The following is a 17,514-nucleotide window of genomic DNA, read 5'->3' as shown; positions in this document are numbered from 1 at the left end:
ATGGCGGATCAAAGCAAGGCCATGGATTCAGCGAAGGCAATTTCCAGGGAATCGTTCAATCTGATACAACAACGGAGCGTTAGACGAAGCCATACATCTCTTAGATGGCTTCGTAAGCAACATAACAGCTGAAGGAACAAATTTTATTGCTCCAGGGTCAGGTGTGACGATCAGACCAAGGTCAAAACCAACCGTTGCATTAGTCTAGAACTTGATTGATGCGGTAGTTTCTGGTGCTCATTTCGAATTTATTGATAACAGGAACCGCATCATATATCTTCCATTGACTTTTTAGAGGCTAGAATAGGTCACTGACCCAAAATGGCCGAGGTCAACATATTATTTTCGGGGAAAAAATGCTTAGAGTAATCTTGACGCTTATTCAGATGCAAAACTCAAGGCAGACTTGTATGATTTCGATGACCATGACCTTCGAAAGATCAAACAGGGTCACTGGCCTTCAATGAGCAGCAGCTATCTTTTGCTTAGAACAGATGTCTACGTTCTGGGGGCACTTTGGACACCAGCCTAGAGTTTGGCCTTGTTTGACCCTATTTGACCCGAATGTCAAGACCTAGAAATCTCAATCTTCATCAAAAGTCAATTCATGTAAAGACTAATACACCCTGTGAATTTGGCGTCTCTAGCTTTTTTAGTTTATGAGATCTCAGGGAGTCAAATTGACCCCCAACCGGGCGAAATGTATTCAGCCGGCCGCCCGAACGCGTGATAACCTCAGTCTAAAGAGACCATGACGCAAACAAGAGCGGCCCTGACTCCGTTATTGCATCAGCATTGGAAATGTTGTCAATGCTCGATGTTTCGAAATGTGTTTATCCTGAGTCACTCGATCCTGAGTGACCCGGAAGTCGATCAATATCTGCCTGATAGTGTTTGTAAGTCTATATCTCCTCGAGTATCCAAGGTCGATAACCATCAGCAAATACACCTTGCATCATAATCGAGAGAACCCTAGCCTTTCCATCTAATATAAAAGCGTACGGTCGTAACGTGCGTCATGGCAACAAATCTAAAGGAGCCTGGTTTGAACAGTGGAAGAGCGCTGTAGAGTTACCAAGTATGAATTCACGAATCTTACCCCAGCCGAGCAGGTAGTAGAGCGTGTAGCTGATAGGCCCTTGGAAAAATGGAACTGACACCAGGTTGTTCAGATACAGGCCCTCGATGAACATCCACATGAACATGCTGGTTCTTCCGTACTCGATCATCGTGTAGAAGGTCTCGCAGAGAACCGGCTGAAAAAGAGGGAACAACGCGTCAGTTCTTAGCACGTTCGTCGAATATAACTAAATTTATCAGCTGGTGAGCACAACGTAGTCTCGATGCTGACGCGCCCTTAAAAACCAAACCGCCACAGCAAATTAACCAGCTGAAAGCTGAGACGCAGATGGAACCAGGACGGTAACCGTGATAAACACACAGTTGGAACACAGTTCGTCGACACAGAAATTCTTGTTGCTTGTTCGTAGGGGCTTGAGGCGCACCTGTGATTTTCGGTCGGCCGTTGTTTTGGAGTGGACCATAAACTTAAGTTGAGCGCTGTCCAAAGTCTCAATTTCCAACATGCAGGATTCAGGATGGACAAATGTTTTTCAAGATGTGTTATTATGTTGCATACGAAAACACATGCAGTACAGATTTTCAGGCGTCCAACAGGAAAGGCGTACAGAATTAAGTGCTTTGATGTAGCCTGCCAATGACTCCTTCAGATTACAAGCAAGCAATCATTCTAAACCAAAATGTAGGGGTGTGGAGCATTGTATCGTCGTCAGTACAACTGGTAAGTAGTAACTAAAACATCTGGCAGCTTACTGCGAAGCAAGCGAGTTTGAGACAACCCAAATAAGACATAAGTGATGCGTGCGTAATAGACCGGCCTCGATACAAATGTACAGCACGTAAGTAAAAATTCGCAGGTGTCATACACCGTACAGCAACATGCAAACGCCATGAACATAACATCTAACATGCTCTTAGTTTGTTGTTTCCGCGGTGACTTCTGTGCCATCACAACGCCCCTGCCTTATTTGCTCCACACCTCGAGCGTCCCAGCCTAACTCCCCGCAGCTTCCTCTATACAAGCTGCAGCTACGGCAGCGGGCCCGCTCGTGCGACCACCGGACTGGTTCGGACGGTCCGATGGGCGCGCGGGGGGGGGGGGGGGGCGGCGTCCCTGGATCTGTCAGGGTTTCCGGTTACCTTCGGCCTCGGGTTGTACTGCACCAGCGGTGACCAGCATAGACGCATGTCCGAGGTGTTGGTCAGTGCCAAGACAGTGAAGTTAGTGTCGAAAATGGGGGCTGCGACGGGCTAGGTGAGGCGGGGAAATCGCAGGCGGTTCGTGTTGCAACCACATCATTTTCTTGTTGTTACGGAGTCACCACCGAACGTTTATTAGCCCTCCTGAAGTGCTGGTTCCAAGACGGTTTCCCGGGCTCAATAAACGATCAGCAGCCCTAACAGCGCGAACAAGTGTCAACAGGGGCGCTGCAGGCGTAACTGAAAGAGGGCGATATTTGCTGTTGGATCATTAATCACTATGGACTTAAAATTAAAGGGAGTTGTTCGCATCTGCATCGGGTACTGAACTGAAATAGCCATGTTGAATATCATTTGGTGCAGGTTACAGCTCTGCTCTTCTTGAGACGTAAGGCGGCCTGGTCTCTGAGCTACACGCCCGCGAAGATGTGCAAACTATATCGTACAGACTATGTCAAGGCCACCCAGACATCCATGGCGCCAGCATAAGATCATTAAAATCCTGACATTTCATTGGCCATGCGGCGATCAAGGGCAATAAAGATATAATTGTCGAGTCTTTCATATCTGGCGTTCGTGAGCGCGATTTCCAGGCATAACAGCCGTCAATTGGCTCTCAATCAATACCGTGGAAGATGCAAAGACGCCATCATACAAAAACGCCTTGAAAAGCATACTGACTAAACAGAGAAATTATGCTTTTTCGAGCAGATTTTTCCACTAAAATGTATACCAATAGTTAAAAGTGACCTTATTTTATCATATCTTGTGTTTGCTTCAACATCTTCACATGTGGAGGATTTCCCTTAACATAGAACCACGAGAAGCGCTTGAAATGCAAACAACACGACGCACGAGGTATATTTCCATTTCAAAATGAAGTGGTCGATCTCTCAACAGGCTCTGAAGACAGGCTTCTAATTCCGAACCAAAACGGCCATTTCAAGTGATGTAAGTGACAACGGCGCGGCGTCGACTAAAACGTATGTTCCCCAGTGAACTCGAATATCCGTTCCATCACTTTCCCACACTTATGGCCTTTCAGCATTGATATCACGCTTCCTGACATCACGGCACCTCACTCATCATCCGCCACCCGCGAGTTTGTTCCAGAAAGCACCAGTCGCCGGCTACACCGCTCAATCAGCATACAGAGTTACCTCGATCTGATAGGCTGATCAATCAGGGCAGGCGCGCCGACGCCCGCACTGAGGCGTCATACCAACCACCGGTGACGAAATACGTGAGGCCTTGCCATCTCCGGCTTCACTGTCTGCAGGACTTTGCTGACACTGAAGAACATAACTTGCGTCTCTGCGAAAGCTTACAGTCAAAGTTTGTTTGCCGCACAGGAATAAATGTGTCGAAAGGAAATGCCTTGCAAGATTTTCTTTGCATGGAGTTGCATTGCTGCGCATCATGTTGTGTTGTCGCACCTTCAACCCGGCATCTATCGGGAAAGGGGGGGGGGGGGGTCAGAAATTTGCTCCTGTCCACTATTCGCGGTGATCAAAAAAAGAAAATCGAGGTATTACTGTGACATTTTCAGTAGCTGTCAATTAATGAGTTCTACGTCTTGTGCCCAACTTGCAAATATAGGACCATACTTCATCAAGCGTGAGTAAAATCAGAGTGACGCCAAGTTTGTCAAATTAAAAAACTTTGGCCGTATAATGCACATATCGACACGGATGTCAAAAGAGAACATAGTTCAATCTGTCAACAGGAAGCGTGAGCCAATTAGTCAATAACTATTATCAAAATTAAGTGAATTGTTCATTGCATTAGCAAGGAATATTATTCACATAGATAAGACAATAGTAACAGCCTTATTCCTCGGAGAAAAACCAGGAGAACCCAAGCTCAACTATATCTCCATTCTCCTGGTTTTTCCCCGAGGAATTGTCTTATCTATGTGAATAATTTGTGTCCCATGGCATTCTGTTGTTTCAATATTGCACATTGAAACATTGGCATGTCAAATATCAAAGATACTGCTAAAGAGGACAATCAATGTTTTTTTTTTAGAACCAAACTATGGAACACGAAATGATATGCCTATGAAGGATGCCTCTACCAAGTTTCAAGTACTTCCTAAGTATTCTTTTTTGTGTTTGACAGGCGCTGGAAATTGACCAGATTTCATAATATTCTGTTGGGATAGCACCTGAGCGAAATTGAATTTAAGGGTTGATATTTGTAACATTTCGTGATAAACTAAACATACCAAGGTAAATGCTTTATGTCCAGTGAGATTTCTAGTTTTAGACCCCTTGCCTGTCAGATGATGCCACAAATAAAGCAGGAGCGCTGCCTTTTGAGTAAGATTCAGGTTGGCTGATACATTCCATTGAAATCTTTGTCACGCCTGGCCAATAACAAAAAGCTGGTATCAGAATCCTAGAGATGTTTCAAATCACAGTGCCTTCTAATATGCGTTTGATATTGTCCAGTGTGTTTCTTTGAAAATGCCCAAAAAATTCGCTGGTAAGATAACTGAGGATACCCATTTCGAGAGTGTGCTAACATCTTGCTGACACCTTTGCCATAGCTTAAAGGCTGGTTGATTGCTTCATGAAGCAGCTCCCACTTGATAGATTGAGTTGGTGTCCCAAAAAAGCAAGCCACATCATGCGTGGTTACTGTGAAAATCGATGCAACAGTTTAGTCACCAAAGAGGCCTTCTCTTTGACCTTAACCTCAAGCCCTTTATGAACAAGTAACAGCCCTTGCTTACGTGGCTGATCCCATAATTGTGGCTAGGCCACAATTTGCGTTTGATGCTACTTTGCGTTTAAATGGTTAAAATTTGGCAGGAAAAATATATCGAAATAGCATGTAGACCAATTTTTCAGCTATCATTTGCGCCACACGTGAGCTTCGCTCTAGGCCGGTACGGCGCGCGCAGCGTGGGATGCCTTCCCATGTAGCATGTTTGATCAGGGCGCGATCACTTCACACAATTAGACACGGTTCAAAACGAAATGCGTCGTGAAAGTGGTTAGATATTCCAAAGTAGCATTTTTACAATTTGACCTCGACCTGTGACCTCAATACACACTTAAACGTAAGTGCGCTGTATGGCCTGAGACCGCACGCCACGGCACTGTAAATTGCAATTTGATTTTTGAGTTCGGCCAAGCCGTTCTTGAGATAAGAATGGGGTCATATCTGCCCCCCCCCCCCCTCCGGTCAATGGTGCGCCGCTGAGGAGCCCAGTCCATACCGGATTAACCGTGTTGAATTGGGGAACTACGCACTGAACGCATTAAATTAATCCACACCCCGCCCACGAGGACAACACTTTCATGACATGTCATCATCATCAACATTATCATGGCTATTACACAAGACAGGCATCAAAGAGCGAACGTAAATCAGAAAGGATCAAAGGCAAGAGCTTAAATCCAAGCATCTTGTCTGAAACAAGCAAAAAGAAGTGCTAAACTGCAACTTCCACCACGGTTCACCTCGCTCGGCTATTTAATTCGGCTGGATGGTCAGACACCACACGCCTCATCGGCGATGCCACGTCCATACAGTAAGGTGAGGGAGATTACCAACAACACTAAAGGTCCATAAACCGTCTAGATTTGTGCAGAATTTCTTTGAAGTGGTAAGCCACCACCGAACGATCGCCGTTGCTGAGATATGTGCCATGTAATATAGTTTGTAACTGATATGATAGTAACTTGCGTCGAAAATCGATGTATACCGTTTGAAATATGCTGTCCAACAAATCCTTTCGCTGCTCTATATGCATTTGACACGAGAGGATGAAATGGCCAATGTTTTCGATTTGGTGCCCAGACGGGCACGCCGTCGACGTTGTTTTTTTTACCAAGAAATAAATGGTAGTTCAAACGGGAGACGTACATTCATAGTCTGGCATGCAGCATATTTTCTGTCTTTGATCGTACTGCTCAGTAATGGATGGACCAGGCAGTCCTAGCCGCTCTCAAACCTGTTTTTTGAAGGCGGAGTGAAGAAGTTGAGCGCGGGTATTACACATGATAGCTGTGATGTAGTCCTGTGAGCGTTGCCGGGGTCGTTTAGACTGTGATAGTGCGTCAGTCGGTCTATATGTCACCTCATTGCCAGTCTATCCCATCTTAACTCAGCTCGCAGTTTGTCGGATGGCGTTATGCAGAGTGCCCCGGTCGCCAGTCTCGCGGCTCTGTTTTGTAGTGTTTCAAGTCTGATCGTGTCCTGAACTGTGCGTGTCCGTCATAAATGGCGTCGCAGTGGTCAAAACGAGGTCGATGCACACTTTGTAGATTTGGTCGATAATAGGCCTTGGTTTGTCCTGCGTCATCGGATACAAAGGGCTGCGCGTTTTGCTTACTTTGTGACATGCTTTGTTAATGTGTTCGTGGAAACGGAAATATTTGGAAAATGTCATGCCAAGATGTGCGTGTGTGCATCGTGGGCTGGTATTAGGTCGTCTTCGAATGTAAGCGCTGGTGACCGATGTCCGCGTTCATATGAGAATGTCTGTTGGATTGTATTTGTGGTAATGCATGAGAGAGCCTACTCTCGACCAAATTCTTGCGTATTCCTTCAAGGTCCCGTGAGAGTGAAAGCTCGGCTGCAAGACGTAAGTCAGTCGTTGTGTGCCGGGCGTAGAGAGAGGCGTCGTCAGTGAAGAAAAGAATATAACTCTGTGCTCGATTTATACATGTGTACATGCGTGTAAACATGCATGCATAGTGTCTATATGCGTGTACAGCAAACATCATGGGCGTCAATTAAGTGGAAAAGTTCGAACAGTTAAGTCGAACAACAGAACACGCATTTCGCCCATGATTTTGTTTAGCAATGCACTCACAAATTTGGGTACAGAGCGCGACGGCTCCGTGTGGAAATGTGATATTTTAGTTCCAATCATAAAACGCGAATCAAGTTCAAATGTGAACGGCGTAGCCATGCACTAATTGAGCCCACCAAATGAGATTTGCAGGTTTAGCTTTACTAGGCTGAACAAAACTTTCGCACTCCTAGAATCACCTTTTATTCTCAACCTGTATTCCACTAAATAAAAGATCGCTATCTTTGCTTTATCTACGTGGTAGCGCTATTGAGCGCACCATTGCTGAAGAGAAAGTGCGAGCACCATTACAGCCTGCTCGCCTGCCACGCTGCAGCACCCGTGTCAACACTGCATAATTATTGCAGCGCAAGTAGCAAAGTCGTCGGAAAAGCAAGACGAACAACGTGTCGGAAGATTGCATCGCACGATTCCGCCTATTTAATTCAACAAACTTGCTTCACCAAGTCTGCAAATGATATTGCAATCACATGGATGTGCTGACGACTCGCTTCGGTCGCTGGCTCGAGCAGCACATCGTGGTGACGTGGTGACGCGTGACCAGTGTCACATGAGTCACCAAGTCACATGACTCACGGACTCGCTCGCCCATGAGGATCACTGCGTGGATGCGACCTGGAGCAGCTGGGCTCACGCTGGGACTGGGCTAACGGGGGCAGACAACAGGGACAGCCAATGCGAATAAGTTTGGCCGGTGCAGTGGAAAGTCCGGAAACCCCTCCTTTCAGATAGTTTAACAAGCGGAAGTATGACGAAGAATCTCCCTAAAAGCACCCAGGGACGCAAACATGACCAGCTGGTGTACATGCGCCTGCTATATCAATGAAATGGTAGTTCGGCGGGTGAACGAAGTGATCAGGATAGCCAGCACACCTGTCAGAGTAACTTGAGTCTGCAGGCTACGCCAACACAAAATCGCGCTGCCCATCGGGCCTTCAGAACCTGTAAGTGTGGTGTATCTGGTAAATGCATTCAACAAACGTAGTGTACAAAGCCAGAGACAAGCCTTGCGAAATAAAAGAACGGGTCGAGCATTACGTTGCCGAGAAAAAGTGGGGTATCTGATCAAACATCTTCGAGATGCCCGCCTTCGTAGACTGATGCGACTTTGTGTGAGCAATGAGCCTGTATTGCAGTGGCATGCCAACGCCCTAAATCCTGAGTTAAACACTCTTTCGGGTCGAACTTTTTCACAAACCGAGATTGCGCCGCGCCCAATTTAATCAATCAATCCTGATGAAAAATTCGAAGCTAACACCCACGCAATGACTTCTTTCGGGCCTTTTGTGTTAGGCGTAATGTCACGTCTGCGTGCGGCTTCGTCACCATGGCAACGTGCGGATGAAGTGCCGTTGTCCTGATTACAATGTCGGGTTCGAGTCATTATGTTCCCATCGTCCAGATTGGCTACAGTGCATAGGGTTCTCATGATATGTTTTCAAAAGATGCTTGACTGGCATGTTGTCTCCCCAGCGACGGTCGCTATCAATGCTGAGGGGAGTATGCGCTTGCGTGCGCTTGAGTATGTGCGTTTGATGAAAAGTGAAACAGCTGCGAATACGCAGATGGATTGAGGCTGATAGCTCGTTGTTCACTAAAATCTGTTTCAGACATGTAGAATGTAATAATTGGCATGCAGTTGATCATAAGTGTTCTAGTAACAATGCGTACAATTATGCACGAAACCCTTCGCAAACTAAGAAAGGTTTGCTTGGATTGATTCCGACCGGATGAGACAGATTCAAAGTGAGGGAGTAGATGTATTTATCATTATTTAGGTCTTGGCCACCACAACCAAATTTTTACCGAACATAAGAGCACACTGATGTAAATGTTATGGTCCGATCTCTTTCGTTTTAGGCCATAGCGCTGTGCATTCCAGATCAGTTTTTAGTGCATGATTGGGACCACTTTCAGATCGCTCCTGGCGCACCTAAGGACCAACAGTCTGAAGGTCTTTCGGTGAGCTGTAGTCGGTACAATCACGCCAGCCGATCAGCTAGCGTTTCACCTCTTGATCTGGCTGCTGAGTCTGGCTGCTCTGGATGCCGAACCCTGACATCGTTCTCTAAAAGCGACTCGAAACGGGCGGATCCGTGGTTGCGCACGCGTGACTGCCTGCGCACTGCGATCCACACTCGAGCTAGTGTGGTCGTTTGTGCCCTGGCGCACATGTGCAAACACGTTTGCCAGTACGGTTGTTTGTGTTCTGCGCCGTCAGAGCCTGTCGGTGCCGGGCCGCTCCGCGCTGGGTCGTCCATGTCTAGTGCCAGTTTTGAACCGAGTTCTTTGGCTTTTGCAGTTGGAAAGTTTCTTCTTTTCAATGTTATTGGAATGAGGGAAGTAAAACAGGCGTGATGTTGCAATGTTACAGGCAAGCCCGCTTCAGCTAGCTCGCATGCGTACGCCTAACAAGTTATGTGGCGAATGTCTTTAGAAATGGTTCGGCATAACGTTTGCGTACCGCGTACCATTATAATAACGGCACATCGCATGTACGAAAATTGACGCATCCGAGTACCCTATTCGAGCCCTCCGAACGCTGACGGAGACCATCCAGTTTTCTGCAGCACCAATAGATGGCGCCACCGCTCGGCGGCGGGTCGATTTCCTGATTCGGCTGACGGACCGTACCGTGCGCCGCCGCCAATTAGTTTCGTTCCGCTCTGACGGCACACCACTCTGTCCGCCACCACCGTATCCGAGACAGATGCGGCACGCGGCGTCCCTTGGTCCGCCACGGTCGACTCCGAGCCCACCCTAACTGCCGTCGTGTTCCACCACGCGCACGCGGTATGCGCAAACGAGGGCGTAGGCACAGCTCCAACCGGTGACGGGCGGGCAAGGCGAGCGGTCTCTAGAGCCATGGTGGCCCTGTCCGGCGGGAAGAGAGCCACGAGACCTCTCTCCGAGGTCTGCGCTGCTCACCCAGTGCACTTGACACGCTGCGCGCAAGACACTGTCAGGGCCGCCTCGCCACCAGATACCGCCCAAGGGGAGGGGGGGGGGGGGGCACAATAACTTTGGTCGCGTTTCGGGATCTTACCGCCGCATCTGGGAAGTTTAAGCGGTCACTGTAAGCTCTGGTCAATCTCACCTACTTGTCGCTGAACTAACGTTTGCCTCGTAGTTGATCATGTCGCAGGTCTTGCAACTTGCTAAGATTTACGGCCAATGGTCCTCAAAATAATGAAGGTCAACTGCCAACAAGTTTAAAATGCTGCAGTGTTAACAACGGTAACACACTAACGACGACCGATGGCCAGGGTCTCTTCATGTCAGGTCAACGGCACTTACGGCTACCGTCACCTTACCTCATGGGATATGATGATCTTCGGGTTATCGTGATATATTGAAGTCATTAGTGTGAAAAATATTTACTCAGACCGATTTATTCATCACAACTGACCAACAAATTGCCAAATCGTCATAAATTCCTGAGTTTGCACATAACGCGTTGACTTCACACGACCTCTGTCGCAGACCTGGAGTATTTTCAGATAGCATTGCTGCCGCTGGGCGTCAAGCGCCGAAACCATCCGTTTAACTACACCCAAACACACAAGACATGGAAGCGAACTGCGAATAACTAAATGCAGGGCGAAAGGCGCTATGCGAGCCTTTACGCATGCCATCGTGAAATCACAGGTTATAATGTTTCCCGACACCATAATTCCGTGAGCTAAGCTGACATACAAATTTGACCTCGAAAACGCGTCAATCCACCACTTTACACGTGGAAGGCAAGGGGGGGGGACTTGGTCGAAACGGCCGGAAAGTTGCTACCGAAGCTCGGACGGGGTTGCTTGTCATCCGCTCAGGCGGTCTTGGGGTCAGCGGGGGATACTCCGCAATCACTGTTGTAACGAACAACACGTGTCAGCGTTGATTCTGATTACGGAGTTATCGCGTCAAAAGGAACATTTATTACGTCGAAAAAGGCTCGCACGGTCATTTTGCCTGAGCATGCAACTTTTGGAACATTGATTTTACTTGGTACTTGGACTCAGTGCCGATCTGATTGCCCTATGGATCGAATCCACCCGGAAGCCAGCTCAGGCTCACATGCATCGTTGGAACCGGTAGAAGTCTTCAAAAGAATGTAAAAAAAACGCTGTGAAAACTCTTGTTCGTTTTTTGAGGGGGTTAAAGGGAATGCTCCTTGGGTTTATTGAAGCAAGCATCAACTGTGATGAAATAACCTCACTTAGAATAACTGACATGCCTTAAAGTGGAAAAGACTGTTCTACACAACAAGATTTACCTATTTAGTAAATATGCCCCTCAATACGTCTTGTTTGATTGCGTCATGGAACGCTTGTATGACAGTACTCACTTGTAGTTCTTCAGTTTCACGAGAAATGGCAGCACGGGCTGGAAGTATTCGCTGAGTTTAATATCGTTATGTGCTCGTGTCTTAGGTTCTGTTCATGGTGTTCTTGCATATCTATCCGTGAGTTTAAGCTGCTCACTTGTATTCACATACTCGGTTATAACGCCGTTCTTAAGCCATTCGATAACAAGTCTGGTTTCTGTCATGAGTAGGAAGAGCGCATAACTTCTTGCATTATGTACCACAAAACGAACTTCATGCTAGAGTCTTGTATAGCTTGCGCAATATTAGTTGGGAGCCAGTTGGTGGTCGTTATATTTGGAAATTGTGCTTACAAACACGATATTTAAATGACTTGACAGCTACATTTGTATTGGCCTTGAGCGCTACACGACCAGGGGAATGACAGGATTTTAGTGAGGTTATCATGGCTTCATGGATACCAGGACGACCTAAAATGTTATGCAAGAAATATCTAATAATAGAAATGATATCACATATTCTCTGGTGCGGAGCTCACACACTAGGGGTCTTTAGGTCTTATGAAGAGCAGGGTTGTGTACTGCACCGAATGCTCTTCAAAAACCCTGACAAATGTCGAACAGTATCTCAAACATTTCAATGATGCTCTGGTGTTTTTTGCATACTTTGCTCATTCCTAAATCTTGAAAGGTCTCGGAGAAAATACAAACCACTAGATCCGATTTATGAAAAGCTTGAGTAAGATTGGGCAATATATGACCATACATATCAGGGCCTCTCACGAACGTAGGTGCGACAGTTCTGATACGTCGTGTGCATCAGAATCGACGGATCCCGAGGTCTTTATAACTTTGCGAGAAAAGCTCTCACTAGATTCCCACCTATTGCAGGAAGACGATTTGTGTTGAGTCGCGGACATGGCTGAAAGCTGCGTCCAGTGGGCTGCATAACTGAAGTCTCAGGACTCGAAAACACCTTAAGGCAGCCTTAGAATTAAATGGACGAAACGTCGCGAACATACTAACCCACCAGACGGGGAGTGCCGCTCGAACAGTGACTCCATCCATGACCGTAGAGAATACTACCCGGGCAAAAAGCACCATCAAGGAAGACCGGAGAACTACTGTTGATGAGAAAGCTAAACATCTGGGTCTCTCCCATGGGAAAGTCCTTCGCATCAGCACTAGCGAACTCGCGATGACCAAGACCTTCGCGAGAGGGGCGCCGCGTCAGCTGGACGACGCGAAGAAAGAGACGTGAGCTGACGAATGCCAGTCATTTCAATGACGTCGTCTGGCGGGCCTTGAGCACTTTTTGGTGTGCGCCATCACAGCGGACCGATCGCGGCCCAATCTGAACACCCACAGACGGGGAGCGTAGCGGTCGAAAGGTTTGCGCCCTCGGCTCCCACGTAAGGGGCCCGGTTGAAAGCCGGCAGTGCTATGGGCTGGAGCGCTGCTGCGGCCTCTGCAGTTGCTGGCGCTCCATAAAATGCTGCGTGAGGACGTGGGTTGCGCTCCAGAGACGATGGTGCAGTCGCAACAGTCGAAACATGTGGATTCACTGCCACCACACAAGCGTCAATAGAGTATGCGGAAAATGCTCTCCGCGCCTTTTCGGGCATCGGGAGGGGTCGCCCTGGCTCATTCAGTTTCGAATGACTCAGTAAACACTGAACAGTGCTGCAGTTTCAAGCCAGAAAAAACTGTCCTCTGCGATCCAGCAGAAGCAGCCCAAGCGAACCAAAAGGCGCTCTCTGTTTCACAAGGACAAAGCCGACAACATACGTGTCATAAAAAACATCGCACAAGGCACGCGTCGTCATGGAGTTCCTGCTCGAGGAGCTTATCAGAGCCAACCAGCTCACCCACCCTGCTCTCCAGACCTGATCCCTCACATCTGAACCCGCTCTGGTTGTTTGAAAATCTGATGACCTGCCCCCGGAAGTCGCTACCCGCCCAGTGAAGAGCTCGAAACTGCATTTTCCAGTTCAGTGGGATAAATATACTCCCAGGGAACACAAGAAAGGCTTCCCACAGCTCTATCGGAGTTGCGAGAAGTTGTGGCGACGTTGTCTGGACGAGGATGGGGACTATGCTCGGAAGTGAGCGAAGTTTCAACTCTCTGCATTAGCATATGCCTTTACTTGTAAACCGGCTGCTATTTTTGGACTGCGCCTCGTAGTTTACTGACCCTGAAGCAAATACTGACGCCACCCACGTGACCTGGTTACTTAGGCATGCATGCTTTATTGTTATGGCTATTTGCCCATGTTTATCGCAACAGCGACAAGAAGAAAAAAAAAGAAAAACACAACAGCTCGCACAGAAATGACGCGTTCACAAATTAGGCCATAGTTTTAGAAGCCCATATGATCTGAGCTCGATTGTTTCTGAAAAGCATGGACGGCGAGTGTATGATAGGCTACAGTGTCAACGGCCCAGGTGCCGTCATTTGTCGTTTTCCTGTGGTCGCGGAGACAAACCTTAGGCTGGAATCCTTGCCTCCTGCACATCAATCTGTAAATGCGTTCAGGCCTACAAATGAAGTGGCAAGTGGTGAATTCGTAAATGACTTCTTACACTTCCATTAAAGCTAGCACGAAAAGGGGCCAACGACTTAAAGTGTCTGCACGGTAGCTTGTAACTACCGGAGGACTGGCGCAGATTAAAGCCTTACAAGTCTTACAAATGGATTGGGTAATATTGCAATGCAGTGGTAAGACGATTGCATAATCGTATCGTCTTAAAGCAATGTGGGCTCTCGGTGCTCGTCGTTCTTTAGTTCTGTGCATCCTATCGCCACTTAACTTCACGGTGCCAGGGCTGCAGAGGGTTTCCTAATTTTGCTCATACTGAGACGAACAAAATAGTATCATTCAAAAGGGCAGTTTTTCAGTCCCATCGAAGCTAACCGTCACAATAAGTGTTTATACTTACTCAGGTTTGCTTGAAATTAGATTAGAAACATTAACACCACCAGGTGCGGTTGGTGCGGCACCTGGTGATGTTTATGTACCAATAAGTGTTATGCTATGTTAATGTACCAATAACACCACCAATAAGTGCTACCCCTTCTGCGGTGTTTTCGCCAGCACTACCATAAGCTGGCGTGCTGCCATAAGCTGGCGTGCTGCCATCATGAGACACCGCCGGGCTGTGCTCGCCTCACATTCGGCCAGTGTCAAAACCAAAACTGTGCAGTATTGGTACTACGTGGGAGGACATGCCTTATAGAAAATGTCTCAACTGCTTATGTTGCTTTAACAACTGCTTTTAAATAATCTTGGATTTTCAGTGACTGTCCATCGTGGCAGATTGCGTAAGGTGTCGGGTGCATAAATCACACCATAAAATGCGTATTGCGCTTATGCCAGGAATGCAAAAAAATCACAAGTACATCTTCATAAAAGAAAAGAAGTAATGCGAATACATTTTACGTGCTTTGTTCGTTACTTTGTGCCATCGAGGGAATGAATCTCTTGGAATCAGCTGAGACGGAGGATTCCCTTGGCACATGGACTAAAAGTAATTTGCATGTCAGTCGCACTGCACCAATGTCGATATTCGTGAGGCGAGAGCGGTTTTTCTGCGATGGGCCAAGAAAACCAGCTTGGGCACTTGCGTCATTATTTTATGCAGTAGCGCCATCTAGCGACAGATCTCTTGCCACTTTCCGCACCACCGGCACCTGGTGGTGTTAATGTTTCTAATGTAATTTCAAGCAAACCTAAGTAAGTATGAAATAAATATCAAGAAGAACATCATCCAAAAATTATCAAACAGTCCTTCCAAACACTACCTTTTTGGTAAAAGGAAAAATGTAATTTTATCAGAATGCTCCAGTAGGAAGCGGTAAACTCAAGGTCGCGATTGCTGGCATATCTCTGTGGTGTTGCCTTGCAGTCCACATGCCTGCTGTGTTTGCTATAAGGATTTGTTTGTTTAGTTTTCCGGCATTCAAACTTGTCTTTTCAGTAATTGCTTGGATGACCATGGCGGAGGCTACACGGCAGCGCACAACACTTTGTGATAGGATGTGATAAAAAAACTGATGTGAAACACCCGACGCATCCGTCCCACCAACAGCTGCCGACTAAGGGTTCCCCCTACGTGCCTTACCTACGCTAGAATACGATAGGTGACTGAGCAAACCGAAGAGAAATCTCACCAGTGCCCTCTTCAAGACCGCGGCGTTAGGAATCAGAGAACTGTCGACCAACGGAGGGGTCCGTGCTCGTGACCTAGAATACATGACCAAAATGATCAAGACAGACTCCTATGACCCATACAAAGCTACCAGCAAAGACCCCCTCCCAAAAAAGAAAGGAAGGGACACAACAGTGCTGCTACCGCGAATTACAGATGTCCAGTCGCCTGCAGAGTGCACAATAGAAAGCCACCTTCTTGAAGGACCAGCGCGCCGGAAGCTTACCCTAGGAGCGCTTGATCAGGCTACGACTGTGGCTAGGGGGGGGGGGGGGGGCTCACGAGATCCGAAGGATGACCAGACAACTCCAGGAGCGTCATGACTCGGCTACCAGCGAGGCGGTGTCTGCTGTTGAGACCGAGTCGCCTACCCCACCGGCTGCTGGGCCCACGCCGGCTGCTGAGCCAGTGCCGGCTGCTGAGCCCGTGCCGGCTACCAGTGCTGAACTGAAGCCTGCTCCGGGACCAAGTGGTTCCAGCGCTGGCGAGTCGGCCGAGGGGACGGATTCTGACAGGGTGCAACCAGAATCCAGCACCATTTGTGCTGAGCCCATCCGGAACAGATGCTGCTGGCCGTGGTGGTGGACGAGGACCGCATTGTCCGCGGACAGGCGGTTCGTGTCAGCAGTGCCGCGCGTGAGCGGCGAACCGAGGGGTTCAGGGTGATCGCCATCCCAGCAATAAACTTCGAGGCCGTGAGCGCACCGAACTTATTTAGCGCGGACCAGTCAGTCACACGGCCTCCACTCCTGCGAGACCTCAGCGAAGGCGACCTGTGGGATATAGTGCGGGCTACACTGGCCATCCTGCCCAATCCGGTTCACACTCAGGCGGTGGAGAGGCCGTGCGCACCATCACCGAGCCGTTTTCGGCGGTGATGGGAGAAGAGGCGCGGTATGATCTCAACGCGGCTTAGCTCGACCAACGCCAGATTCTCCCCAGTGTTTCTAAGAAAGATCTGCTCTGAATGAAAGCTGATAGTTGTTGACTGATCGCATCCTTAAGAGCGCCAGACTCTTGACTGCACTAACTGTTCTAAACTGTCTGACTGCACCAGACACTTGACTGTTCTAAAATTGCTCTTTTCGACATTTATCTCACTATCGAAATTCGGTAATATGCGCATTGCAAGTGCATGCATGATTATTAGACATATCGTTTCTGCTTTTCAGCAGTTTCATGACTATTGTGCCTCCATCACTGCCCCTTTGAATGCGTGTACAATATGTGGTCGTAGCTGCAGGCCACGGCACGGAAGCCGCTGTCGCTGCCGCCGCCGCACGATCCGCTCACCCGCTATCCGGATGGAGGACGGTCCTTCCAGACACGGGAGGCCGGAGACCGCGCCGCTGGGCCAGCACTCGGCGCTCACACACGCAGCGCATATTGCTCCTCCGCCTCTGGCTCAGCAGCGCAGCGGCGGGAGAGTTGGAGACGTGCCGCCCGCAGAATGGGGACCGAGCGCCGCGCATTAACCAGCCTGGCAGCGGCACTGACATGTGCAGCAGTGCCCGGACGCGCGCCACACAGCAGAGTGGGGCCGACGCCGCACTGCCGGGGGCGTCCGCGGCTGGGACTGGGGTTTTGGCCACATGTAGAGGCTAGCTGACACGGCGCTTTCACCACCGTCCGATCTCCGCCGACACGCGTCTCGGTTTACTGATCTCTGAGCAGATGCTGTTTGGGCCGGCGCGTCGTATACGCTTCAGGTTCATCCAGTTACAGTATGTGCGTGGGCCACCTTATTCCTCTCCACGTCCGTGTTGCAAACTACGGACCCTGTTATATACATTAAGTTACACGCCGAGTAATCTATTCTGAGTCATATTCTATACATGGCTTTGTTTCCAGCACGAGAGAAATCTTTGAGAAGTAAAAGTAAA

General features: G+C 48.3%; 1 protein-coding gene across 1 annotated transcript in view; it reads right to left on the bottom strand.

The window, feature by feature from the left end:
- Positions 1-17,514, bottom strand: part of LOC119110034 (PDF receptor) — a 143,504-nt gene that overhangs the window by 65,256 nt on the left and 60,734 nt on the right. Inside the window, exon 7 of the mRNA XM_037233779.1 lies at positions 1,100-1,256. Coding sequence (XP_037089674.1) covers positions 1,100-1,256 — 157 coding nt within the window. The remainder of the gene's footprint in view (positions 1-1,099; positions 1,257-17,514) is intronic.

Source organism: Pollicipes pollicipes, unplaced genomic scaffold, assembly GCF_011947565.3.
Source record: "Pollicipes pollicipes isolate AB1234 unplaced genomic scaffold, Ppol_2.1 Scaffold_7231;HRSCAF=8579_pilon_pilon_pilon, whole genome shotgun sequence".
Taxonomy (NCBI): Eukaryota; Metazoa; Arthropoda; class Thecostraca; order Pollicipedomorpha; family Pollicipedidae; genus Pollicipes; species Pollicipes pollicipes.
Note: the sequence above shows the minus strand (reverse complement) of the source record. Positions and strands in the feature narration are given on the sequence as shown.